The 25,924-nt window shown below is 46.4% G+C and overlaps 2 protein-coding genes across 9 annotated transcripts in view; both read left to right on the forward strand.

Annotated features, from left to right (window-relative positions):
* GGNBP2 (gametogenetin binding protein 2) overlaps positions 1 to 13,135 on the forward strand; it is a 33,252-nt gene extending 20,117 nt beyond the window's left edge. For 4 of the 8 annotated variants that reach the window (XM_027516781.1, XM_027516785.1, XM_027516780.1 and 1 more), the window contains 8 exons: positions 4,527 to 4,736; positions 5,768 to 5,942; positions 7,370 to 7,564; positions 9,376 to 9,523; positions 9,860 to 9,985; positions 10,068 to 10,216; positions 11,181 to 11,429; positions 12,486 to 13,135. In XM_027516781.1, the coding sequence (XP_027372582.1) occupies positions 4,527 to 4,736; positions 5,768 to 5,942; positions 7,370 to 7,564; positions 9,376 to 9,523; positions 9,860 to 9,985; positions 10,068 to 10,216; positions 11,181 to 11,429; positions 12,486 to 12,689 (1,456 nt within the window). In that variant the 3' untranslated portion in view covers positions 12,690 to 13,135. The remainder of the gene's footprint in view (positions 1 to 4,526; positions 4,737 to 5,767; positions 5,943 to 7,369; positions 7,565 to 9,375; positions 9,524 to 9,859; positions 9,986 to 10,067; positions 10,217 to 11,180; positions 11,430 to 12,485) is intronic. The other 4 variants (XM_027516788.1, XM_027516787.1, XM_027516782.1 and 1 more) reach the window with 2 other exon arrangements.
* A 2,145-nt stretch (positions 13,136 to 15,280) lies between these two features.
* On the forward strand, positions 15,281 to 25,405 carry DHRS11 (dehydrogenase/reductase 11). The gene is made up of 7 exons (XM_027517701.1): positions 15,281 to 15,686; positions 18,403 to 18,612; positions 22,676 to 22,770; positions 23,532 to 23,661; positions 24,277 to 24,369; positions 24,562 to 24,627; positions 24,755 to 25,405. The coding sequence occupies exons 1-7, from the start codon at positions 15,330 to 15,332 to the stop codon at positions 24,794 to 24,796; spliced, it is 993 nt and encodes a 330-aa protein (XP_027373502.1). The 5' UTR covers positions 15,281 to 15,329; the 3' UTR covers positions 24,797 to 25,405.
* The last annotated feature ends 519 nt before the right edge of the window (positions 25,406 to 25,924 follow it).

Genomic DNA, 25,924 nt, shown 5'->3' on the forward strand with positions numbered 1-25,924 from the left:
TGCCATATTTGTCTTTTGTGTTTAGCTTGTTTCACTTAGCATAATGTCCTCAAGGTTTACCCATGTTTTAACACATGACAGAATTATCTCTTTTTAAGGATGAATAATGTCCCATTGTATGTATACACTGTGTCCATCTATCAGTGGACATTTAGGTTGTTCTCACATATTGGCTTTTGTGAAAAATGCTGTAGTGAACATGGATGTGTGCCAAAAGCTCTTGGAGATTCCGTTTTTAATTCTTTTGTATGTGTTCCCAGAATTGGGATTGCTGGATTATATGGTAATTCTATTCTTAATTTTTTAAGGAAATGCTATACTATTTGCCATGCTGGCAGCCACTTTATAATCTTGTCAACAGTGTGCAAGGAAGGGTTCCAGTATTTCCAGATCCTTGACAACACTTGTTATTTTCTAATTAAAAAAAAAAAAAAAAAAAAATATATATATATATATATATATTTGGTTGTGTTCCAGATCCTTGACAACACTTGTTATTTTCTAATTAAAAAAAAAAAATATATATATATATATATATATATATATATATTTGGTTGTGCTGGGTCTTAGTTGATGCACTTGGGGTCTTCAGTCTTCATTGCGGCATTAGGGCTCTTTAGTTGGAGCCTGTGAACTCTAGTTGTGGTGTGTGAAATCTGGTTCCCAGACCAGGGATTGAACCTGGGCTCCCTGCATTGGGAGTGCAGTCTTAGCTGCCGAGCCACCAGGGAAGTCTCTCTTTTCTAATTTTTGATAGTGGCCATACAGTGGGCTTGAGGTGATCTCATGTGGTTTTGATTAGCATCTCCCTGATGATTAGTGATGTTGAGCATTTTATCATGTACTTACTAGCCTCTCTTTGAAGTGTCTGTTCATGTCCTTTGTCCACTTTTTAATCCTACTTTTTTTTTGTCTGTTATTGAATTGTGAGAGTGCCTTATTCTGTACATTAACCCCTTGTCCAGTGTGTGGTCTGTAAATACTTTCTCTGTTCCATAGGTTGGCCTTCACTCTGTTGTTTCCTTTACTGCACAGAAGTTTTTAGGTTTGATGCAGTCTCATTTGTCTTTTTTATTTTGTTCCTTGTGCTTTTGATTCCATATGCGAGAAGTCATCACCTATTCCATTGTTACATGTTCTCTAACAGTTTTACAGTTTCAGGTCTTAATATTTAGGTCTTTAACACATTTTGAATTAATTTTTGTATATTTCTGTGTCTCTTTTTTAACTGTTAGTGAAACAGTGATTTAACTTTACTTGCCAACATGATTGCATCTGTTTACAAAGTGGGCTTAGAGCTTCTGTTTTAACAAATATTCATTTCAAGAAACAGAGTTATCTGCTATTGGGTCAAAAAGATGTGCATAACAAAATAATTGTATGACATTGTAAGGGTAAATGCTATAATGATAAGTGTAAGTCAGAGATAATGGGAATACAGGAAGGTTGAATTTTAGTTATGGAAATTGCAAGAGGCTTTTTTAAGGATGGGTATGATTTAGGCAAATGGAGATGGATGTGGAGGGGAGTGGGGAGGAAGCAGAAGCAAAAAAAGACTTTGTAGTAGGGACGCATCAGTTATGTACAAAGTAATCCATTGTCCATGGAAGCGACCTAAATGTTCATTGACAGGTGAGTGGATTAGGGAGATGATGCGTGTGCCCATGCATGCACACAGTGGAGTACTGCTCAGCCAGAAGAAAGACCAAAATAATGCCATTTGTAGCAGCATGGATGGACCTGGAGATGATCATGTTCTGTGCTTAGTTGCTCAGTTTTGTCTGACTCTCTGTGGCCAGGCTCCTCTGTCCATGGAATTTTCTAGGCAAAAATACTGAAGTGGGTTACCATTTTCCTCCTCCACGGGATCTTTCCGACTTGGTGATCAAACCTGCATCTCTTGTGTCTCCTGCATTAGCAGGTGGATTCTTCACCACAGAGCCACCTGGGAAACCCCAGAAATTATCACATTAAGTGAAGTAAATCACAAAGGCAAATTCCATATGATATCACTTATATGTGGAATCTAAAATATGATACAAATCAACTTACTTACAAAACAGAAACGGACTCACAGACATAGAAAACCAGCTTATGGTTACCAGAGGGGGAAGAAAACAGGGGAGGGATAAATTAGGAGTTTGGGATTAGCAGGTACACACATTGCTATGTATAAAATAGATAAACAACAAGATCCTACTGTATATATAGCACAGGAACTATATTCAATATTCTGTAATAAACCATTATGGAAAAGACTATGGGAAAGAACCTGTGTGTGTGTCTGTGTGTGTATCTGAATCACTGTGGTATACACCAGAAACTAACACAACATCATACATCAGCTATACTTCAATTAAAGAAAAACGGAAGTAGTCCATTTGTATATATTGTATATGTACGGGGGCAGGGCAGTGTAGAGGGACCATGAAGGGAGAGGCAGGTCTTGGGAAAAAGTCTGGAAATAGTAGGTTGGGTAAGAGAAGAAAGCACCTGAGGCCTTAACAAGTTTGAACTTTATTTGTAGATGGTGGGGAGGTTTTTAAGCTGAGAGTGAGGTAATGAGATGTTTTAAAAAATTATTTTGGTATGAGAGCTGCATTAGAGCTAGTAAGAGTGGAAGCAGGGAAATGTATTAGGAAGCATTTTTTTTTTTTTAATTGACTAGGCAATTTAAAACAGGGCAGAGGGAGTTGAAAAGAAGTAACCTTCCTCAGTGTAAGAAAGAGTTGATACCAATTGGCTCCACCCCTAAAAGCAGGAGTTGCAGTTAACTAAGGAGTTGGAATTACCTGAGGTTCCATCCTGGGTGACTGTGTAAATGGTGATTTCTTCACACCTATGGAAGGTAACATAGGAAGGGGACTGTGTTGCCCTTGGTTTTGGACATCTATATTGTCCCACATTTTTCAGCATGGGTCTGGCCTTCAGGCAAGGACAGAGCCTTGAGCGGAGCTGTGGAGTTGATATGTTGACGGGAACCGCTGTGGGAGTAGATAAGCTCACCTGGATAGATAAATTTAAATCATAGAGAGCAAAATTTCCTCATTCCATCACAGCCAATCTTCTCAGAGAGCCAATTACTAATATTGTGAGCCTGACCGAATTCTTCCTTATTTTAGGAATTCAAAAATAGACCAGACTCTTATTTTTTCTTTTCTGATTGAATGATGTTTGGTTTCTAGAAGAAAATAGTGTTATCCTTCTACTTCACATGCTCTTCTACACTTTTACCGCATTTAGTTCAGTTCAGTCGCTCAGTCGTGTCCGACTCTTTGCAACCCCATGAATCACAGCACGCCAGGCCTCCCTTTCCATCACCAGCTACCGGAGTTCACTCAGACTCATGTCCATCGAGTCAGTGATGCCATCCAGCCATCTCATCCTCTGTCGTCCCCTTCTCCTCCTGCCCCCAATCCCTCCCAGCATCAGAGTCTTTTCCAATGAGTCAACTCTTCGCATGAGGTGGCCAAAGTAGTGGAGTTTCAGCTTTAGCATCATTCCTTCCAAAGAAATCCCAGGGCTGATCTCCTTCAGAATGGACTGGTTGGATCTCCTTGCAGTCCAAGGGACTCTCAAGAGTCTTCTCCAACACCACAGTTCAAAAGCATTAATTCTTCGGCACTCAGCCTTCTTCACAGTCCAACTCTCTCAGTACACTTAAGTTGAAACCACATTTCTACATATATGTTGTATATATTATTTATGTGTGTGTTGAGAAACATACTTTTTTGTGTGTGTGGAAGAAAGAATTTGACATTTAGGAAATTACCAGTAAACTAAAAATACATGTACCACTTTCCTATTCTTCTTGCCCTCCCCACCCTACATATTAATACTTAGTTGGTGATGTATTTATTAAAATGTCAACATTTGAATCAAGGTTTACTGGTTGAAGGGCTTCCCTTGTAGCTCAGTCAGTAAAGAATCTGCCTGCAGTGCAGGAGACCCGGGTTCAATCCCTGAGTTAGGAAGATCCCCTGGAGAAGGAAATGGCAACCCACTCCAATATCCTTGCCTGGAAAATCTCATGGACCGAGGAGCCTGGTGGGCTGCAGTCCATGGGGTAACAAAGAGTCGGGCACGACTGAGCAACTAACACTTTACTGGTTGAAGATACCAACTATTTTCAGAGACTGAAAGGAGAGGGATCCTAGAGTCATTGGTTGGTAGCCTCTGTTGTTCTATTTCTGACCTGCACAGATAGCTCGTGAAGTGACGATACATAGTCCTTGGCAACTAATATCTTCTGGGCATGTATTTTATGAACTAACAGATATTTATCTGCTTCATTCTTTTAGGCCCATGTGTTTCTCTAGTTTAAAAAGCATTTGCAAGTGGAGAACTAGCTATAGCTGTGTAATCCCTAAATGTGTATTTACCTTATATGTGTATGACTTCAGTGTGTGGAGGCTTTTTTTAATACTCAATATGGGAGGGGAGTGTCATTGTCTAGTAAACTGTTAAATACCTCATGAAATAATTACACAGCCAGTTCTTAATTTTGAAATTTTTCTTTTCAACAGGTTTTGTACTGATTGCAAAAATAAAGTCCTGCGAGCCTATAATATCCTTATTGGTGAACTTGATTGCAGCAAAGAGAAGGGCTACTGTGCTGCACTTTATGAAGGCTTGCGGTGCTGTCCACACGAGCGACACATTCATGTTTGCTGTGAGACAGACTTCATTGCACATCTTCTGGGTCGTGCTGAGCCAGAGTTCGCAGGAGGGTATGAGTATGTAATTTGCTAGAATGGGCTATCTAGCGCTTTGCTTCATTTTATCCTTCTGCCTCAGTACATATGTGTGTAAATTAAAGTGTGCCTGTACAGATTTTGCTTTTTTTTAAATATGCATTTAGTTGAGTAAAAAAAGGGAGAAAGTATTGATCCATTGTCTGCTTATTGTTGCTTGAAGTAGGAATTCCGGCTTTTTTTGGCTTTTATTATTATAGCTTATCATTTTCACTTGAAAATGATTAGAAGGGATTTTTTCCTCCCCTCCATCCATGCATTTCCATGTTTAAATTTTGTTTATAATGATGGTTTTTGCATAGGAAACAAGATCTTTGCAACAGGGGTTTAAGAAATACTTCACTGAATGTAATTCATGAACTGTGGATGTTATTATTAAATTACAGAGGAACCTAAAATTTTATCTCTGGCTTTGTTGTAAAAGTCAGGAAAAATTGTTCACAGAATACATTGAACCCACTCCCCCTCTGTTTTGTGTATTAGCTGTCATTTGAGTGCCTGTTTTCTGCTAGGCATTTAGAATACAAACACCACTTCTGTCACTGAAGTTGGTGATCATTTCTAGTGAAGACTAGCCTAGAGGGCTTTTGCCCGGGATTGAATCACTTTGGCATTGTCTTTCTCCATTCCCCATCAAAAAGAACAAAAACCAAGTAGGCATTTGGTATAATTGGAAGGTGAACTGTCATGCCTGCTATGAGCTGGACACTTAAATATGTGACGTCTTTGTGCCCCCAAAAACATTTCTTTAGGGCCAGTTCCTGAATTACCTTCTTTTTAGCAGTATTAGGACTAAGTTCTACTTGCATGTGTATTTTGCATTGGTAATATACATGTGTGCTTGTGTATTTATATATATGTTGAGTTTGAATGTATAAATGTCTTGTTATTAGTTTGTTTACTAGATATGCAGATTATGTTTAAAACCTGAACCTGCAGAGAGGTGTTATCAATCTCTTACTGTTTCAGCTTAAGAGTTGTAGGAAACATGTGTGATTTATTCTTCTTTACAGGAGAAGAGAAAGGCATGCTAAGACAATAGATATAGCTCAAGAAGAAGTTCTGACCTGCTTGGGAATTCATCTTTATGAAAGACTGCATCGAATCTGGCAAAAACTGCGGGCAGAAGAGCAGACATGGCAGATGCTTTTCTATCTTGGTGTTGATGCTTTACGCAAGAGTTTTGAGGTAAGAACAGTGGACTGCTTCAGTGTCTGGACTGCTTAGTTATTAGATGGAATCTTTTTTTTTTTTTTTTTTAATTATTTCTTGATTGTACTGGGTCTCTTTGCTACATGAGGGCTTTTTTCTTGTGGCCTTCTCACTGTGGTAGCTTCTCTTGTCGCACAGCACAGGCTCTAGGTGCATGGGCTTCAGTGGTTGCAGCCTGCAGGTTCAGTAGTTGGGTCTCTGGGTCTCTAGGGTGCGGGCTCAGTGGTTGTGGTGCATGGGCTTATCTGCCCTGCCGCATGTGGAATCTTCCCAGACCAGGGATCAAACCCATGTCCGCTGCGTTCGCAGGCCGATTCTTATCCACTGGACCACCACGGGAGTTGTGAACTGTGGACTGAATCTTAATGTTAATTGCTGCTCTCACCTTGCCTTAGAGAGCTGTGATCCGCTGGTCATGGCTCTGGAGGGTTAGGAGAGGAGTTGGCTGGAGAACTGGAATTTAGAACAAGTTTGTGGATTTTTCTTTGTTTTTTAAACCTGTCACACTGCCAGCCTTGATTTTTTTAGACATTTTCAGAGTAGAGAACTGAAATTGACGATTATTTAATGAGAAGCTGCTATGAAACATAGCTATTGGCAAGTTAAAAGCAGCCCAAAAATAAGCATCAAAATTAGAAACATTTAATGAGTCCCAGTTTGCCTGCTTCTTTCCAGTAATATGAAGTAAATGCTGTCTGAATGCCATGATATGAGAGCTACTTTTTAGAAGCACACTGAAGGCTCTTTATAATGCTGGTATTGGGTTTTGTGTTGTGATTTAGTAATATCTTTTTTCAGTTATGCTCTGTAGAATATAAATTTTTGGCTAGTGAATATTCTGTTGTAGTCTAGGGCAGGGTCATAACTGTTTAACTGGTCACCTGTCCCTTTTGAGAATGGTATGTGAACTATAAACTCTTTTTCAAAAGCCTATCCTTGGACTTTAAACATTGTTCTGGGGAGTCTGAGGAGATGTGTGTTTGTTTTTGCCGAAAAGATTTCTTATTCCTTTCTCTTTGTATATTTGTGTCTTCAGAAACTAGATCATTTAATCAGGTTAAATAGTGTTCTCATTGTATGAAGAAATAGGATGAATGTTTACTTTGTTGTGTTAAAATTCTGAAATTTAAAACTAGAATATTTCTGGATTCAAACTGGAGTATGTGTAAGTCTCCCTTTCCCATTGGAGTTAGTTGTACATTCATTTCCTGATATTTTAAGACTGTCATCATTTAAGGTATTAAAATTTAAAATTCTTTTTGGGGACTGCTGGACAAAATTACAGCATGAAATGCCAGTTTCTGTGTGTGTGATATCATTTAAAATTAACAAGTGAGAATTTCCTTGGAGAATAAAGGGAAGTTTGAGCCAGTATTCAGTCTCAGCTTTGTTTTTTATAATAGATGACTGTGGAAAAAGTACAGGGTATTAGTCGATTGGAACAACTTTGTGAAGAATTTTCAGAAGAGGAACGAGTAAGAGAACTCAAGCAAGAGAAGAAGCGCCAGAAACGGAAGAATAGACGAAAAAACAAATGTGTATGTGATATCCCTACTCCCTTACAAACAGCAGATGAAAAGGAAGTAAGCCAAGAGAAGGTAGTATTCCTTAATATTGACTTGACAATATATGGCTTTTTTTCTAGATTTCAGCACTTTCACTGTGCTTTCTCAGAACATGGGTTCCTCTGGCTTGTACGTTGGCTTTTTTTCTTACTGTAGTCTGTATAACAACCTCTTTAATGTCATTTGTTTTATAAAGACAATGTTCAATAATTAGTAGTATCTTACTACCTGACCTTAGTATTCTGTTAGATCAAAGCCCAAATGTGAAAAGTTATCTCCATGCATGACCTAGAGCAGTTCTCAACTTTTGGTCTCAGGATCTCTTTTCATTCTTAAAAATTAGGGTGCCTAGTGAGCTTTTGTTTATGTGAATTATACTTATCAGCATTTATTGTATTAGAAATTACAGTGGAGAAATTTAAAGTTATTTGTTAATTCTTTTAAAAATAATAAGCCTATTTAATGTTAACATGAATAACATATTTTGAAAAAGAACTGCTTTCTAGGAAAATTTGAGAAGGGTGGCTTTACTTTATATTTTTACAAATCTCTTTAATATTTGGCTTAAAAGGAATCAGATAGATTCTCTTTATCTGTTTCTGCATTCAGTCTGTTTGCATATGTTGCTTGGTCAAAGCATGTGAATAAAGTCTTACTTCACTCATATATGGTAGGAAAAGGGGAGAGGAATATTCCTTTTTAGATAGTTGTGGATATTCTTCTTTGGCATTATAACTTGACAGGTGGTAAGATTTTTTATAGTGTGGAACCTGACACCTTAAAGTGACCTTTCATACTTTTAAAATCCATCAGCAGTTTGAACAGATTTTATTCATGCATGATTCTGTAACATCATGCACTGGTCATTTGAAAACATAATGGTTCACTGAGGTAGGCACATCTCCCCAGATGCTGACATTTCATTACATAGTATCAGACAACAATGTTAAAACCACTGTTCTTCCCATTAGAAAGGTCTTAAGCTTCAATCTCATTGTGCTTGTATATACAAGTTTTCAAAATTCTAATTATAGTTTGAAAGTTTAAATTTTATCAGTGACAACAAATACTGTCTGTTTTTTTCTTTTAAGAGCTGGACTGACTTCATTTATTTTTGAGAAAATGTCTTTTAAATATTCAAGTCTGAATAACCACAGTTTGTCTCTTACCCTCTCTTTCAAGTGAAGTTGGTGTTCTAGCTAGTTTAACTTGCAACTCAAACTGTTGCACAGGCACTTCTTGAGACAGTCATACATTGGTATTCATCAAAAATGCTTTAAGCATTCTTCTCATTTCTCACAGACTAATAAAAAGATCTCTACTTCATGAGTTGGTATTTAATAAAATTAATATTTTTAGTGCTGCATGCGTCAAAGACATTTATAAGTGAAATATCCTTTTATCTCTGTTTATTTCCACTGAGAATGCTTGACAAGTGAAGAGTACAGTGACTGTTGGTACACACTTGGGTTGCTTCTGTCTTGGTTTGTGCTAAAGTACCAGCAGCTTTTCCCACCACTGCTTTTATACCATCAGCGTAAGTGTCAAGACAATGAAAAAGGCAAATCACATCTTAGTGTTAGGATGAAAGTGGTTTTGACCTAGGGAACCCCAGGAGCCAGCAGACCACACTTTTGAGAACAGTTGTCCTAGACTTTCCTGATACCATTAAGGTCTTGACTTGGTTCTAGTTGATTCCTAGTTTTTAAATGAATTAATGATCTTCATGAGAATAGTTTTTTTTTTTTCTTTAATTTTTATCTAATTAGTTAATGTTGAGGAAATTAAAATATAGCCATATGGAGGTAAAGATTTTTACCATCTCTTAATATTAATCCTTAAAGGAAACAGACTTCATAGAAAACAGCTGCAAAGCCTGTGGCAGCACTGAAGATGGTAATAGTTGTGTAGAAGTAATTGTTACCAATGAAAACACATCCTGTACCTGTCCTACCAGTGGCAATCTTTTGGGGTCCCCTAAAATAAAGAAAGGTAAGTGAACAGTTTAAAAAATATTAACTCTTAAGTTTATTCTTTCTTTCTTTTAAATACAAGAGCTTTTAGAGAGCCTGTAACCTAAAGGTTAGGAAGTGCTTTATAGACCCAAGAATATCATATAATTTAGTCAAACACTTAGGGTATTTGATTTGTTAAACAATAATGAAATAAAAAACCGTAAGTCTCCAGTCACATTTTCATTATTTAATGTACTTTTTACTTTCAGTAAGCCATTGGTTTTGAAATTTTTAAGTAGTCCCCATTTGGGTTATCCTTTGTCTCAATATATTTATTGGCATGTTAATAGTAACTCACTCGATTTGTTCTCAGGCTTATCGCCACACTGTAATGGTAGTGATTGTGGATATTCATCTAGCATGGAAGGGAGTGAAACAGGCTCTCGGGAGGGTTCAGACGTCGCCTGCACTGAAGGCATTTGTAATCATGACGAACATGGTAGGTTCAGATTAAGCTTCCCAATTATTTCTGCTACATGGCTGAGTTAAGCACATAAATAAAAAACTACTGATTTCTTCAGGTGATGACTCCTGTGTTCATCACTGTGAAGACAAAGAGGATGATGGTGATAGTTGTGTTGAATGTTGGGCAAATTCAGAAGAGAACAGCACCAAAGGAAAAAATAAAAAGAAGAAAAAGAAAAGCAAGATGTTGAAATGTGATGAACATGTAAGTGTCATAAAATGTCATTCTTAAACCTTTGCTCCTTTCCTTGGAGTGGCTTAGTCGCTACACACCTTAGTCTCTAGGCTTTTTTGTTTTTAGAATGAATACCTATGCAGTTCCGTTGGTTACTCATCCTGTGATTTTTATAGGCATGTGTGTCTGATGTGTGGTTGTTTGTCCAACAGTCCGTGTGCGACATAAATCCAATTCCTTTTTTCACAGTAGTTTTTAATGTTAGCTCCGTGATCTTGAGCAGTTTGCTTGATCTGTTTTCCCTGCTGTAAAATGGGGATAATAGTCCCTGTCAGATCAGATTCTGTGAAGATTAAATGAGATTATATTGATGGGTTAGCATAGTGTTTGTGTGTGCGTGCTCAGTTGTGTCTGACTTTTTGTGACCCGCCCTGGACTGTAGCCCACCAGGCTCCTCTGTTAATGGAATTTCCCAAGCAAGAGTACTGGAGTGGGTTGCCATTTTCTACTCTAGGGGATCTTCCCGACTGGAGGATTGAACCCTTATCTCTTGTGTTTCTTGTGTTGGCAGGCGGATTCTCTGCCACTGAGCCACCTGGGAAGTGTAGTGTTCGCTGTGTAGTAAATGCCTAGAAACTGCCAGCTGTTGCTGCTGTTCTGTATTCCTGGTGAAATCTTAACATACTCTCAGGGCATTTATTTTTTCTTTAAAAAAGAGTCATTGCTATTATGCTCTGCCTTTTGGGGCTTCCCTGGCTCAGTGGTAAAGAACCTGCCTGTCAGGCAGGAGACTCGGGTTCGATCCCTGGATTAGGAAGATTCCCCTGGAGAAGGAAATGGCAGCCCACTCCAGTATTCTTGTCTAAGAAATCCCATGGACAGAGGAGCCTGGCGCGCTGCAGTCCATGGGGTTGCAAAGAGTCAGACACGACTTGACAACTAAACAACCACCACCTGCCTTTTTACCTGAGAGAGACTTTTGCTGTGGTTTCAGATCCAAAAGCTTGGAAGCTGTATCACAGATCCAGGTACTCGAGAGACCTCAGGAAATACCGTGCACACAGTGTTTCACCGTGACAAGACCAAAGATGCACATCCTGAAAGCTGCTGCAGCTCTGAAAAGGGCGGGCAGCCCCTGGCTTGGTTTGAGCATAGGAAAAACGTACCACAGTGTGCAGAACCCACAGAAACATCGTTTGGTCCTGATTCTGGAAAAGGTGCCAAGAGCTTAGTTGAACTCCTTGTAAGTAAGCCATGATATCTTTTTGTGGATAATTGATTGCTCATGGGTAGATGTGGGAGGAGACAGTATTTGAGGGTTTCGCATTGGGAATGGGAGGAGGCTCTTAAGCAGTATTTTATTATTTTTTGGTGACTTCATTCCTGCCCTTCCACTGTGTAACTGTTCTGGAGCACATTTCCTTGTCCTCCTTTGTCTCAAAGGTAGAAGAGCCTATTTGGGAGAGGTACAGAGAGTTGGCATCAAGTCTAAGAGTCTGACTCCTTGGTGGGGATTGTTATAAGCAAGCTACCTTTCTGAGTGCTAATTAATGGTAGCCAACCTTCCAGACCAGGAAAGTATATAGAATCTGAACTAGAGTCCATTTTCCGGGTTACTTCCTTCATGTAACCTTCATGTCATGTAGGATAAAAGCCTAACTGAACTTGGGACATCTTTTATAATTGATTTGCAGTCTTTATACTTTAGATGAATTATACCTGATTCCAAGCAACCCAGGGCATAGTTCGTGTGGAATTTGCAGGAGGGGCAAGGAAAGAAAAGGGTGGCATCTTTCCTGTAGTCATCACAGGATTCCAAGGGAAACAAATCCTTTAGAATGCTAGCTTTTTTCTTTTTTATATAGTTGTAAAGTTTATTGGTGATACTGTATATTTCATAAGTTTTAAAAAGGTTATATTTTACCTAACTTGTGGAGATAAATGTTTCAACATAGAACCAGCCAGAGAAAAGTCAGATTATTTAAAATTTGGAAGCTATTTATAACCATCTCTAATTAATCACTTTTTAAGGCTAAGGTGTGTTAGTAGTCTGCTTGTAGGCTTCTAGGACAAATTATAGATCGAGTTTTAAATCAAGTTGAGTTGCATTTTATTCTTACTTAGTACTTTCCAAGGCAGAATGACATTTTGTTATCCTGTAAACATTCTATTTAAAGCCTTTATGTGACTGAATTAAAACTAAAAACTAGCCTGCTTTAGTTTTTAGCTGTCTTCTATTAGGATAGCATTTTGCATTCTTCATTTAAGTCATAGTCTTAACTACTGCTTTAATTTGCAGGATGAGTCTGAATGTACTTCAGATGAGGAAATCTTTATCTCACAAGATGAAATACAGTCATTTATGGCTAATAACCAGTCTTTCTACAGCAATAGAGAACAATACCGACAGCATCTGAAGGAGAAATTTAATAAATACTGCCGCTTAAATGATCACAAGAGGCCCATTTGTAGTGGCTGGTTGACAACGGCTGGAGCAAATTAAATAAATAAAATAGCTCTGTCTTTCAATGAAACACTCAAGATGACTACTGCGCCTTCTCTTTCAAAAAAACTCTTTAATTTTAGTGACTTATGGCAAAATTTTATCTTAAATCAATGTGATTCTTTCTTGTTTTGGGAGACGGTGGAGGTAACCTCATTAGTTTGTTCTTTCTTCAGGCTTGTGTCTTTAGTTGTGTGGCTGCGCAGGCCTGCCATATGATTTAAGCCATCTCTTTTCATTAAATGTTTCTCTTCCTGTGAGACTTACTAAAAAGCAACTTAGTGGCAAAAAGTAATGTTGTACTTATACTTCTGTACAGAAATGACAATGAGCTGAATATATGGTTTTACAAAGTAGACATCCACTTGCGAAATGTTTGGATGTAATGTTAAAGCGCAATGTGCAAAATTTAAAATAAAGAATATTTATTAATACGCATAGTAAAATTTGGTGTACATGTTTCTACTTAATGTGTGGCAGTATTTTAATTAGCCACCTGTGGTCTTGGTATTTGACCAGTGATGATGTTAGAGAGGATGAAGAGCAAATAAGGAGAGGGATACAGGCTGTTGAAGACAAAAATTCTTCCCCTTCGTCAGAGTTGACAGCTGAGAAGAGCAGGGTCCAGTCTTTTGTTCTGAAAGAATAAATTTGCTGCGATACGTTTAAATACTGACTAGCATCATACTTCCTTGTGAGATTTTTTAACTGCTGTTATTTATAATGTTCCTTGATAACATAACATAGAGCACCTTAAATTCAGAGGTTCAGATTGAACTAGAAGAGTGAAGCAAAACTTGGCAGAATTTCAACCAGGGGTTGCCTGATCAGTAGTTACTTGGTGCGTAGAGAACTGGGAGCAGAAGGCTCCACTGAGAGCTGACCACACTGCGGTCTGTGTGAGTGCCTGTTCCTTATCTGGTTTCCAACAATAAAGCCACTCTGGCTTTACAGTTACTGTTTTCACAAGCTGTCTGTGAGTACTGAAGGTGAGATTCCCCGAGGAGTAGCATTTGGCTGCCATTTAAAAGGTTGAGTCAATAGTTAAGTAAAATCATGTGCTTACAGCTTTGTGTCTACATGTTGATAATACTTGGTGGGCCACAGACAAATGGTGGGACGGTCAGTACCTCTCTGCAGTGGGGATGGAGTGAACCTTGTGGATTTTCTACCACTTAATCAGATTTCTAATCAGATTTCAAGTGGGCAACAGCAGAAGCTTAGTGAGATTTTAACTTTTGTAGTTGGTATTTTTTTGAGCCACCCCGAGTTGTCTTTTCAAATCAAAGTGTGGTACAGGGACTAGAGCAGAGATGAAATGAGTAATTCCTTTCTGATCCTTGTTTGCTTTCATCCTGGAATCCATAAAAAAATGACTAAGGGTTCTCCCAACAGCCCTTGGCTCTGAGCCCAATCCTCCTTCCACCACCTGTTGCAGTCAACTTTTCTCTTGAGATTCCTAAATTAAGCAAGGGCTGGTTTTATTTTAATCTTTGCCCTTGGGGACCCCAGCCACATTCACGGCTTATTCCATTGGTTGCAGTGGTGGGATTCCAGCAGAGATGTTTTCTCTTTGAAAGGACGGCTATATAAAGAATGCAGAAGGGAGGCAGTATTCAGTGTTTTGATGGAATATCCTTAGTGGTCAGCAAAGTGACTTCTACTTTGAATAGAACCAACAACCTAAGAAGAGACAAGGGAGGACACAGTGAAGGCAGTTTCAGAACACATCCCCTGGCCTAATACTGGACTGCTTGCCATCCAAGCCAGGCTCCTCGTCTGTCTCGGTATATCCTATAAAATGACAGTGTTAATAGATTCTATCTCATAGGGCTCTTGTGCACATTAATATATTTGAGATGCTTAAAATGTATTTTACTGTGCCTGTCACAGTAAGCGCTCAATAAACGTCAGCTATTGCTTTAATTTTTCGCATACACCGTGATATATTTGCTCCAGTGGGAGTAGGGGGGCTTAGAGGAGTTGTAGGCTATAGGTCATGAGGGATACAATCCCCTCCACCCCAATACACATGTACTTGGGAGTGTTTGCCTTTTTAACCATGAGTTCTCCTCGGTTGGAAAGGCCAAGCGATCAGGCGGGGTTGAAAGGTCACCCCGCCCCAAGGTCACCCAGCGTCGACCGCTGAGACGCTCAACCTTGTCTGAGCTGAACCGTTCCCATCAGCCGCCGGCTGGTTGAGGAAGGCGGTGGCGTCACCTTAAGTGCCCCGTAACTTCTCTTCCTGGCCTTTGGGTCAGGATAGGGAAGGCGGACAGAGCAAGAGGCGAGTACGCGCGTCCTCAGGCCTGGTGCAAGCCTGCACCGAGCCTCGTTCTCTTCCAAGGATAAGAGCTCACAGAGGGGAAACTACAAACTCCCGGGACCCTCCCGCCCAGTCCCGCGAGAAGCGGTTTTGTCCGAGCTAGGGCCGGAAGGGGTGGGGTGGGGCGGGGACCGGGCGAGAGCCGGAAGGGGCGGGGCCGTGCTGGAGGAACGGAGTGGAGTCCGGGATCCGGCGAGAGCCGGATGGGGCGGGGCCGTGCCCTCGCGGCAGGGGCGGGGAGGGGTGGGGGCGGGGCCGTGCTCTCGCGGCAGGGGCGGGGCGGGGCTGCCGGCCCGCATCGTCCTCCAGCCGGGATGTGGCCGATCGCCGAGGAGCGGAGGGTGGAGCAGGGGGCGGAGGCCGGCCAGAGTGGAGGCAGGTCCTGGCGTACCTCTGACGCGGGCAGGTCGACTGCGGGCGCCGCGGGGGTGACAAGAGAGCGGCCGGGCCCCTACGACCTAGGGCGGAGCTCGGCGATCCAAGGGCTCTGCTCCCAGAGCGAGGTGGCCGGGCGGCTCGGGACCGTGGCCAGAGCCGGCATGGAGCGGTGGCGTGACCGGCTGGCACTGGTGACGGGAGCCTCGGGAGGTATCGGCGCGGCCGTGGCCCGGGCCCTGGTCCAGCAGGGTCTGAAGGTGGTGGGTTGTGCCCGCACCGTGGGCAACATCGAGGTAAGGCCCTGCGGGGGAGCGAGTGGCTCCGGGTGGCGTCGTTTCCGCCGGGCTTGGGTCCAGGTGGGGGATGGGGAGCGGTCGGAGCCAAGGTGTCACGCTGCCCTCTTACCCGCCACCCCAGGGCCACTTGCAGCGGGCTCAGGGGCAAGAGAGGTGGATGCCTAGTTGGTGGAGGAGGCTTTTGGATCCCTCAGGGCAGGACTCTCTCTTTGCTTTTTAAAGTCTTGTCCGTTAGGGAGCTTTTTTCCTGACAGCCTCTGCTCTAGTATACCAAGTCTATGACTCCCTGGCATCTTTTCTCCTGCTTCCCTACCTGCCTGCTCAGGTTGGCTGAGAAAAGGAGAAGCCAGGGAGAAGGGAAGAAAGCTTTCTGGCCTCAGTGGCGAAGCTGGCTACTGGGTTGCTTCCTCTGGTTCCCAGACCTAGTCCACAAAGCCAAACAAAGCGAGTAGGAGCTAGAGGACTTGATCCTGCTCATTTTTCACCCAGGACTGAGAGTGGGGTTGGAGTGGGAGTGGAGCTTTTCTGAAGAGGCTCAGCTCCACCTTCTCCTGAAGGTGAGGGTTAACCTTCTCGATGGACATAAGGGACAAATGGGATGTATATATAAAGTAGACCTTTTTTCCAGTTTCACTGTCACAGGTGGGACTGAGGAGGTAAACCAGGGCATTGAACCTGTGTGCTCTGGGGGACAAAGCAATGTGGAACTGAACCCCCTGGTTCTTCTCTTAATGTGGGTTGGGAGCCCCAAGGGTTGTGAGCAATGAGAGCTCAGAGAAGAAGGAAATGAAGTTGGCTGTGTTGGAGCAGGGAGGAAGAAGGATGAGCAGTTTCCATCATAGGAGCTTGGGATTTACCCCAGCCAGGACCCCCCTCAGGGTTTGGGCTGGTGCTGAGCTTGACCTCCACCCTTGCTCAAAGTCCCTGGGGCAGGGAGAGGGCGAGGAGGCCTTGGGTGGGGCTGAGCTGGAAGGTGTGCAGGAGGGAGGCCTGTCCCCTCCCCTGTTGCCGACCAAAGGTTCGCTTTATAGCCTCCTAGATGGTTCCAAGGTCACCTGGCTATACTCTTGCCCCACACTGCCCCTCCCTTTCCCCTGTTCTGAGGTGCTCAGGGCCCGCCTCCACTCCGGAGCCTAGAGGATCAGACCAGGGATTAAGCCACTTGATTCTCTGATTCTAAAGCCACTCTTGCCTTCTGTTCCTACTTCCACCCCAACTGCAAACCATCCAGAAGGGTCCCTGAACCCTGAGGAGAGCCCCCGATTGATCACTCACCCCCCAGGAGGCCTCCTTTAATGAGGGGGGATGGCTCAGCTGTGAGGGGACTGACATGATTTCAGGTCCTTTTTGAGGATAGATGCGGACAGGTAGGGCAATGAGAAAACAGCAACAGAGAGACATGTATTATCAGTCCCTCCATTGTGGCTTTGCTGCAGGGCTTTGAGTCTGGAGGAGGAATGGAGAGTTTCGTGCCAGGAGAGGGCAGAATTCCAGGCTGCTTTGCCCACCATCTGCTTTTCTTGATTGGTTGATGGATTCATTCATTGACACTCAAACAAAATTTGAGTTCCAACCTCCTACAGTGAGAAGCCCTGTTTCCCGAGGGGGTTGTTGAGCAGGTGAAATGTTGAGTAGGTGAAATTGGGTGAAGGGGGACTTCTGAGACCCAGAAGACTGTACTGCTTAAACTCATGGAAAGTTAAAGCAGAAAAGAATTTCCTAGGTCACCTGACTGAGCCCTTTATTCCTGACTTGGTTTGGGGGTAGGATGGTGTTCCAGGGCAGGAGACCAAGCTGGCCCTCCTCTAGGGCTCCCTGCCCTGGCACCCCTGGCCCACCGACACATGTCCATAGTCACCTTGAGGAGGCTCTGGTGCCCGGTCACTGGCCTCCAAAGCAACCACACAGCTGGTTTTCTTCCTGCTTCTGAATGGCTGCTTACCTCAGCCATCTCCCAGTGGCCTTTCTGTCTTAGGGATCTTTAGTGTCTCGAGGGCCCTGGCAGTGCCCAGGGGGGTGCCCAGTGTCACCTACTACCTGGCTTGGCTCACAGTCTCCAGAGAAACTGGGGTGGAGGGTGGTGCCCCGTGGGTCAGAGAGAAAGACTCTCCTGACTTCCTGACGATTTCTATAAGCAGGGCGAGGGGAGACCAGCTGTTGAGCTCAACTGAAAAGTGAAAAGTCTGTGTGAGGGTTCTGAGCCAGCTGGCTGCAGCTTGTGGAGGAACAGTGATCGTTTAGATATAAGCCCTTCTGAGAGGGGTTGGTAGAGTGATGGGAGAGAAGTGAATTGAGGTCCTGGTGACCCTGGGCGCTGGTGGAAGAAGCATGGGGTGGAGTATGGCTATGAGCGGAGGTGTGTTCCTGTTGGGAAAGAGTCAGAAAAGAGACATCTCTCCATTCCCGGGATCCCCAGGCCCCTTCTCTGACCTCCCCACCTCACCCCAGAGCCCCAGAAACTTCTCCCTTCTTGAACGGAAGACTCGAGTTTATTTGGGAGGTTCCTCCACTGATGATCTCAGCCTCCCCCACCCTCACTCAGGGACTGCTCTCACCCCTGGACTTTGACCTGAGAGGTCAGGCTGTGAGGATGGCCACCAGAGGCGAGAGCTCTGAGCGGTGACAGCGGCGGGAGGTGGAGTCTGAGGGCGCGGGGTGGGTTGTGTGTGGAGTGAGCAGCTCATCCCAGTTAGACCCCTGTTGGGTTTCATAGGAGCTGGCTGCCGAATGTAAGAGTGCAGGCTACCCCGGGACTTTGATCCCCTACAGATGTGACCTGTCGAACGAGGAGGACATCCTCTCCATGTTCTCAGCGGTCCGCTCTCAGCACAGCGGTGTGGACATCTGCATCAACAATGCTGGCCTGGCCCGGCCGGACACCCTGCTCTCAGGCAGCACCAGCGGCTGGAAGGAAATGTTCAATGTAAGGCCTGGGGGCAGGGTCTGTGGGGGGGGAGAAGCGGGTCACAGCAGCTGGGAGGAAAGCAGGAAGATAGACCTCTATGGCCAGGAGGAAAGCAGGAAGATAGACATACATCTACAGCCAGGAGGAAAGCAGGAAGATAGACATCTATAGCCAGGAGGAAAGCAGAAAGATAGACATCTAGGGAGAGGAGGCTTCAGGTTTCTGCCTGGGGCACTTTGAGTCTCACCTGCTTCTCCTCCCCAGAGGGAGAGGGAGTGGAGGAAAGGCCAAATCTTTCCCATTCTTCTTTCCTCTGAGCCCCTGGGGGCAGTGCTTAAAAGCTGGTTTCTTTCTGTTGGAAGAGAGATTGGTAGGAAAGAAAACTGCCCTCAATCGGATGTCCCCAAGTGGCAGCTTTGTGCTTGGGGACACGGTCTGATGGGAAGAACAGGAACCCAGAGGCTGAAGATGATGGTCTCATTCAGCCCCTCCAGTAACCATGTGGCTTCAGGCAGGTCATCACCCTCTCTGAACTTCAGTCTTGTCACATGGTAATTGGGATGAACTGCACCCAGACCATCAATGTCTGGGATCACAAATTCCAGTGTCTCCTGAGGCCAGGTAGGAACCCAAAGAGTGGGGCGGGTTGCACGGGGAAGCACTTGGCCATGGAGGGCCCCGCCCCTCCCATCCTCTGCCGTCTGGGCAAGCACAGGCCTCCCCACCCCACCCCCGCTGCCCCGTGTGTGGCCAGATCTGTGACTTCGCTGAGAGCAGCGGGGGCATCAATTTCCATGGAGACCCCCACCCACCCCATTCACCAAAACCTCAGCTCCAGGAATGCAAGGACTTTTGTCTATTTTATTTTTAGAATGTTTTAAAACCACGTGTAGACCAAGCACAGCCTTCAGGGCGTGGATTTTCAACCTCTAGACTGTAATATGGGGCAGTACCTTCAGGGTATGAAACTAATTCTGAGAAGTGGAAAGCAGTGTGTAAATGGAATGTTTCTATCCCCCGCCCCCCACCAGACTTTTCATATGTGCTCACAATAACACCTGACAGGTGCTTGGGCCCCGAAATGAGCAACGAACGTTGAAATGTTGAACGGGGATATGCAGCCCTGCCCTTGCCCTCAGAGAACCTTCTGAGAGATCCAAGTTGTGGACGTCACCTGCAGTCAGGTCGTCTCTAAAACTAGACCTCAGCTTGCCTGACTGTAAAGCGAGGCATGTATATGAAATCCCTAAGCCCCGTTCAGCTGGAACATTATGTCATTCTCTTCAGTTCAGTTCAGTCGCTCAGTCGTGTCCAACTCTTTGCGACCCCATGAATCGTAGCACGCCAGGCCTCCCTGTCCATCACCAACTCCCAGAGTTCACTCAGACTCACATCTGTCGAGTCAGTGATGCCATCCAGCCATCTCATCCTCTGTCGTCCCCTTCTCCTCCTGCCCCCAATCCCTCCCAGCATCAGAGTCTTTTCCAATGAGTCAACTCTTCACATGAGGTGGCCAAAGTACTGGAGTTTCAGCTTCAGCATCATTCCTTCCAAAGAAATCCCAGGGCTGATCTCCTTCAGAATGGACTGGTTGGATCTCCTTGCAGTCCAAGGGACTCTCAAGAGTCTTCTCCAACACCACAGTTCAAAAGCATCAATTCTTCAGTGCTCAGCCTTCTTCAGAGTCCAACTCTCACATCCATACATGACCACAGGAAAAACCATAGCCTTGACTAGACGAACCTTTGTTGGCAAAGTAATGTCTCTGCTTTTGAATATGCTGTCTAGGTTGGTCATAACTTTCCTTCCAAGGAGTAAGCGTCTTTTAATTTCATGGCTGCAGTCACCATCTGCAGTGATTTTGGAGTCCAAAATAATAAAGTCTGACACTGTCTCCACTGTTTCCCCATCTATTTCTCATGAAGTGATGGGACCGGATGCCATGGTCTTCGTTTTCTGAATGTTGAGCTTTAAGCCAACATTTTTACTCTCCATTTGTACTTTCATCAAGAGACTTTTTAGTTCTTCACTTTCTGCCATAAGGGTGGTGTCATCTGCATATCTGAGGTTATTGATATTTCTCCTGGCAATCTTGATTCCAGCTTGTGTTTCTTCCAGTCCAGCGTTTCTCATGATGTACTCTGCATATAAGTTAAATAGGCAGGGTGACAATATACAGCCTTGACGAACTCCTTTTCCTATTTGGAACCAGTCTGTTATTCCATGTCCAGTTCTAACTGTTGCTTCCTGACCTGCATACAGATTTCTCAAGAGGCAGGTCAGGTGGTCTGATATTCCCATCTCTTTCAGAATTTTCCACAGTTTATTGTGATCCACACAGTCAAAGACTTTGGCATAGCCAATAAAGCAGAAATAGATGTTTTTCTGGAACTCTCTTGCTTTTTCCATGATCCAGCGAATGTTGGCAATTTGGTCTCTGGTTCCTCTGCCTTTTCTAAAACCAGCTTGAACATCAGGAAGTTCACGGTTCATGTATTGCTGAAGCCTGGCTTGGAGAATTTGAGCATTACTTTACTAGCATGTGAGATGAGTGCAATTGTGCGGTAGTTTGAGCATTCTTAGGCATTGCCTTTCTTTGGGATTGGCATGAAAACTGACCTTTTCCAGTCCTATGGGCACTGCTGAGTTTTCCAAATTTGCTGGCATATTGAGTGCAGCACTTTCACAGCATCATCTTTCAGGATTTGAAATAGCTCAACTGGAATTCCATCACCTCCACTAGCTTTGTTCGTAGTGATGCTTTCTAAGGCCCACTTGACTTCACATTCCAGGATGTCTGGCTCTAGGTCAGTGATCACACCATCATGATTATCTGGGTCGTGAAGATCTTTTTTGTACAGTTCTTCTGTGTATTCTTGCCATCTCTTCTTAATATCTTCTGCTTCTGTTAGGTCCATACCATTTCTGTCCTTTATCGAGCCCATCTTTCATTCTCTTAGGATTGTCTTATGAGGCATTTCCCAAGAGAACCACGTCAGTGATCACAGAGGGAACCCTCGACCTCCAGATCTAGAAGATTCGCTCCCCTGGCCCGAGGGGATCTGTTTCTCCTAGTTTCTCCTCCTCCATCCCTCCATCCCCAAAAGCTGAGTTCTCTGCCCCACAAACCCACATTGTTAAGAGGACCAAAAGCAGGGCTGGAAACCGCCTGTGTCCTGCCGTGAACGCCGGGCCAGGTTTATAGCGGGAGTGTTCTGTCCTGATGCCTGGCGCTGACACCTGATAAAGATAAACGTCTGACCTCCCAGCTGGTCTCCCCTCTTCCCCAGAGGAGAGAGTGAAGGCCCGTTGAAAGTTTTATCTCTGCTTGCCCTCCTGGCTGAGCCTAAGTGGTGGGGCTGGGCGGGCGCTTTTAGCAGAGACCCTTCCGTTGGGCCTCTGTTCCCTGCAGGTTGGGGTCTGGGGGTCACCTCTGCCAGAGGAGCAGAAGTGGGCAGGGTGCAGGAAGCTTCATGCCCTTGGGAGGCCCCTTGCCACAGTGACACGTGACTGTACCCCCTGTGCCCAGTCCTGTAAACAGGATGGAGGTTGGAGGACGGCGTGGAAGGACGGAGGGCCAGCCTTCTCCCGTCCACTCTAGTCTCAAGGGAGGGGCCGGAAAGGCAGAGAGCAGCGGGGTGAAAGGCTGAGCTTGGTCCGGAGGAGAGAGATTTTCAAAGGAAGGATTTTAGGCTGTTTCGGAGAGAGGAAAGCCCGTGACTCTGTCCCAGAGAAGAGTAGGGCATTTGGGGAAGAAAAGGGGGTGATTTCCCTAAGGCAGAGGAGACAGCCAAGATGGGGAGCGCTCCTGGGTGGATTCTGGGGAGGGGTGGTGTCTGTTTCTGAATACAGGGGAACTTGAGGGCATCACCCAGCGAGGGGAGCCGCCTCTGCTGTCCGCTGGGGCTGGTGGCTGGACGGGGAGCAGCACGTAAGGCCCGCGGCCCTGGCATGTCCTTGGTCTCGGGTAGGACCCAGCCCTGTTTGGGATGCCCCCCACCCTGGGGTGCTCTGGGGCTCCATCACCTGCTCAGACGGGCCCAAAGATGCAGACACGCATTGCCCCCCACCCCGCCTGCAGGTGAACGTGCTGGCCCTCAGCATCTGCACGCGGGAAGCCTGCCAGTCCATGAGGGAGCGGAAGGTGGATGACGGGCACATCATCAACATCAACAGGTGCGGCGGCCGGGGCTGGTCAGGGTGCCCCCGCCCCCCAGCGGGGCGATCTGCTGCGGCTCCTTTGACCTCTTTGGACCTCAGAATTCCCCAGTGGTAGAGCAGGGATCTCACACCCAGTTAACACCCAGAGGGCACGACTAGGGGGCGGGGAAGAACATTGTTGTGGTTGTTTAGTTGCTTAGTCCCGTCTGACCCTTTGTGACCCCATGGACTGTAGCCTGCCAGGCTCCTCAGTCTGTGGGATTCTCCAGGCAAGAAAACTGGAGTGAGCTGCCATGCCCTCCTCCAGCAGGGGAAGAACAGTACGTGGCAAACACCAGCCCCTCGTTGGCTGGAAGGGGTAGCTCGGCCCCTTGGCGGCTGAGGCCTGGGGGCCCTCCCGGGACTGGGGTTCTGCATTCCTCAGGCCGCAGCAGGAACCTCACCCTGTGGCACAGAGACTGCAGTCTCTGTCATGGGGGCGCCTGCGGAGACACGGCCTCCGTGCCCTAGACTCTAAGGAGAACCCTTTCAGTGAACCACACAGGTGAAAGGGAGAGAGCTTTGATTTTGACAGCCTGCGTGGACTGAAGAGGGAATCCTGGGGTCCACGGAGGGAGGCCTTGGAGGAGGAGGGGGCCTGGAGGAGCTGTCGATGTGGACAAGCCGGATGAGTGGCGGGAGGACAGTCCCTGATGTTCAGGAGGCACCTGGGGGGGAGCTGGTCAGGCAGGCAGCCGGGCATCACTCTCTCCTTCCCCTTCCCTTCCTGCGCCCAGCATGTGTGGCCACCGAGTGCCACCCCCGGCTGAGACCCATTTCTACAGTGCTACCAAGTACGCTGTCACCGCGCTGACGGAGGGGCTGAGGCAAGAGCTCCGGGAGGCCCGGAGCCACATCCGAGCCACGGTGAGGGGCGACCTGACCCCGGCCCCTCCCCACCGCACACACTCGCGGCCCCAGAGCCCGGAGTCCGTCCTGGGCACAGGCCTCCCGGGCTCTGCTGCTGCCTGCGGGGCCCCGCTCAGTCCTTGAGTCCCTGCGCGTCTCTGCCTTTAAGGCGGGAGAGGGGCTGACTTGAACCTAGAGAAGGGGGCGAGGGCGGAGGGGTGAGGCTGAGGGAGCACAAGGGACCTTGGGAGGCCACGGCTGGAAAGCAGGACTGGGGCTCTCCCCGGGAAGGCTGCCTGAGCTTGGGTGGCTTGCTCAGCCTCTCCATGCCTCAGTCTTCCCAGCTGTAAAATGGAGATGAAAACACTTAGGGTATGAGGGTATGAGGCTTCCCTTAGGAAGCCACTTTGTAAAGCTGACCTGGCTTTTGGTAATGGCCCAGTAGCTGGTAGGAATCATTCTGATAACCCCCCCGTGGCAGCTTTGGAGGGCGGAGGTGGCCGCTGGACCTTGGGTGGCCGTCCCTGTGAGGCTGGGGCCCTGTGGCCTCCGTCCTTTCCCTCCCAGCCCCCTGCCCCAGGCTGGCCTCTGGCCGGGGCTCAGCTCCTGAGCAGGCTCTCTCTTTTGGCCCAGTGCATTTCTCCAGGAGTGGTGGAGACACAGTTCGCCTTCAAACTCCACGACAAGGACCCCGAGAAGGCAGCCGCCACCTATGAACACATGAAGGTGGGGCCCAGTGAAGCCACCCACTCCCTAAATGAAAGCAGAGGGTGCCCTGGCCTTCAGACCTCGCCCTTCTAGCCAGCCTGTCGCCTCTCCTGGGTTGGGGGAACACGGATGCTGGAGAGGACCTCCCTGGTTGGGGGGAGGACCTTAGATCATTCTGTCCTCACCTCTCCTTTCCCCTGGTGCTCCCAGTGTCTCAAACCTGAGGATGTGGCCGAGGCCGTGATCTATGTTCTCAGCACGCCCCCTCATGTCCAGGTGAGTCTGGCCTTGGCTGGCTGTCCCCTGGAGGAGCCTAGCCAGCCCAGAGGTGGAGAGTGGGAAGGCCTTAAGAGGGTGGGGAGAGCGTCCTGGCTTCCTCAAGCCTTGTTTGTGCCTTCTGCAGATCGGAGACATCCAGATGAGGCCCACAGAGCAGGTGACCTAGCGCCCTGTGGGGAGCTCCTCCTTCCCGCATCCCCCTTACAGCTGGGCACCTGCCCCTGGACTGGGGGTGTTGATTTCTGAACCCCTGGATTTCACTTCCTTTCCCCACCCCCACCAGGGGCTAGAAAACTTGAGGTTTTTATATGTCAAATTGTTGCCACCATGAATGGGTGAGGGGAGAGGAGGTGGTGCCCCCTGATTGTTTTACCTGCTCCTGCTTTCTTAGTCCTCTTCTTGGGCTCCCTGGCCTTTGTCTGCTGCCCTTGCCTTCTTCCCTTTGGCCTGGGGAAGGGACTGTGGCCAAAAGTGGGGCTTTCCCCTATCTTCCTGAACCCTCACCCACACTGTCCCTGAAGGATGAGGCCGCGGAGGGAAGCCCTCACCTTCCATCTGAATGCTTACTGGGGCTCCAGGCTTCCTTCTGCCCTCCCCCACCGCCCCTTCTTTGCCCCATCTCAATTCTCCAGCTCCACTGCGGCTTCTCCATCCCTCGTGGGGTCCTCCCTCCACTCTGACTATGCCAGCAGCAGACCAGGGCCTGCCTCCCAAGTGGGTTTCACTGTGATCATTAAAAAAAGAAAAATTGCATTAAAAAATCTTGGCTGCAGAAGTGTCTTTCAGTTCTTCCCCCTTCTTGTGATGAGGAATGGTTGTCTCAGAGTTCCTTGCAGGAGAGCGGGAAGGTGGGTGGATTGGGGGCATCCTTCCTGGAGTGTGAATTACCTTTCAGTTGGGTCTGGAAAATGGGTAGGAATTTCCGGCCAGAAAAAGAGGACAGCGGGGCGCGCCAGGCAGGGAGGCCCCGAAGAGCACGCAGGGCTGGAATAGCACAGAACTTAGTGCAGGAGTGACAGTGAGACTGAAAAGGCAGCTCCTGCCTGGATCCCAGGGTGGGGGTGGGGCTGGGGGTCATGAGCAAGGAGTCTGGCCCTTAACCTGTGGGGCCAAGGGCATCAGCTGGCTTGTCAGTATGCCAGAGCTGTCACTCAGAGAATCAGGGCCGTGGGATCGGAAGTCGTCCGTGGGGTTTCTGCTGACGGGTGCTAAGGTCTGACAGGCAGTGGAGGTGTCGCGGAGGGGCTGGATGCAGAAGCAGCTCCGGAAGAAAACCGCCAGCACCCGGTGGCGG

Source organism: Bos indicus x Bos taurus, chromosome 19, assembly GCF_003369695.1.
Source record: "Bos indicus x Bos taurus breed Angus x Brahman F1 hybrid chromosome 19, Bos_hybrid_MaternalHap_v2.0, whole genome shotgun sequence".
NCBI lineage: Eukaryota > Metazoa > Chordata > Mammalia > Artiodactyla > Bovidae > Bos > Bos indicus x Bos taurus.

Bases quoted from the DNA above. Each gene is read 5' to 3' on its own strand.
- DHRS11 (XM_027517701.1), top strand. From the start codon at position 15,330: ATGTGGCCGATCGCCGAGGAGCGGAGGGTGGAGCAGGGGGCGGAGGCC. The intron at 15,687-18,402 runs GTAAGGCCCTGC...TGGGTTTCATAG, and splicing joins GCACCGTGGGCAACATCGAG to GAGCTGGCTGCCGAATGTAA. The intron at 24,628-24,754 runs GTGAGTCTGGCC...TGCCTTCTGCAG, and splicing joins GCACGCCCCCTCATGTCCAG to ATCGGAGACATCCAGATGAG.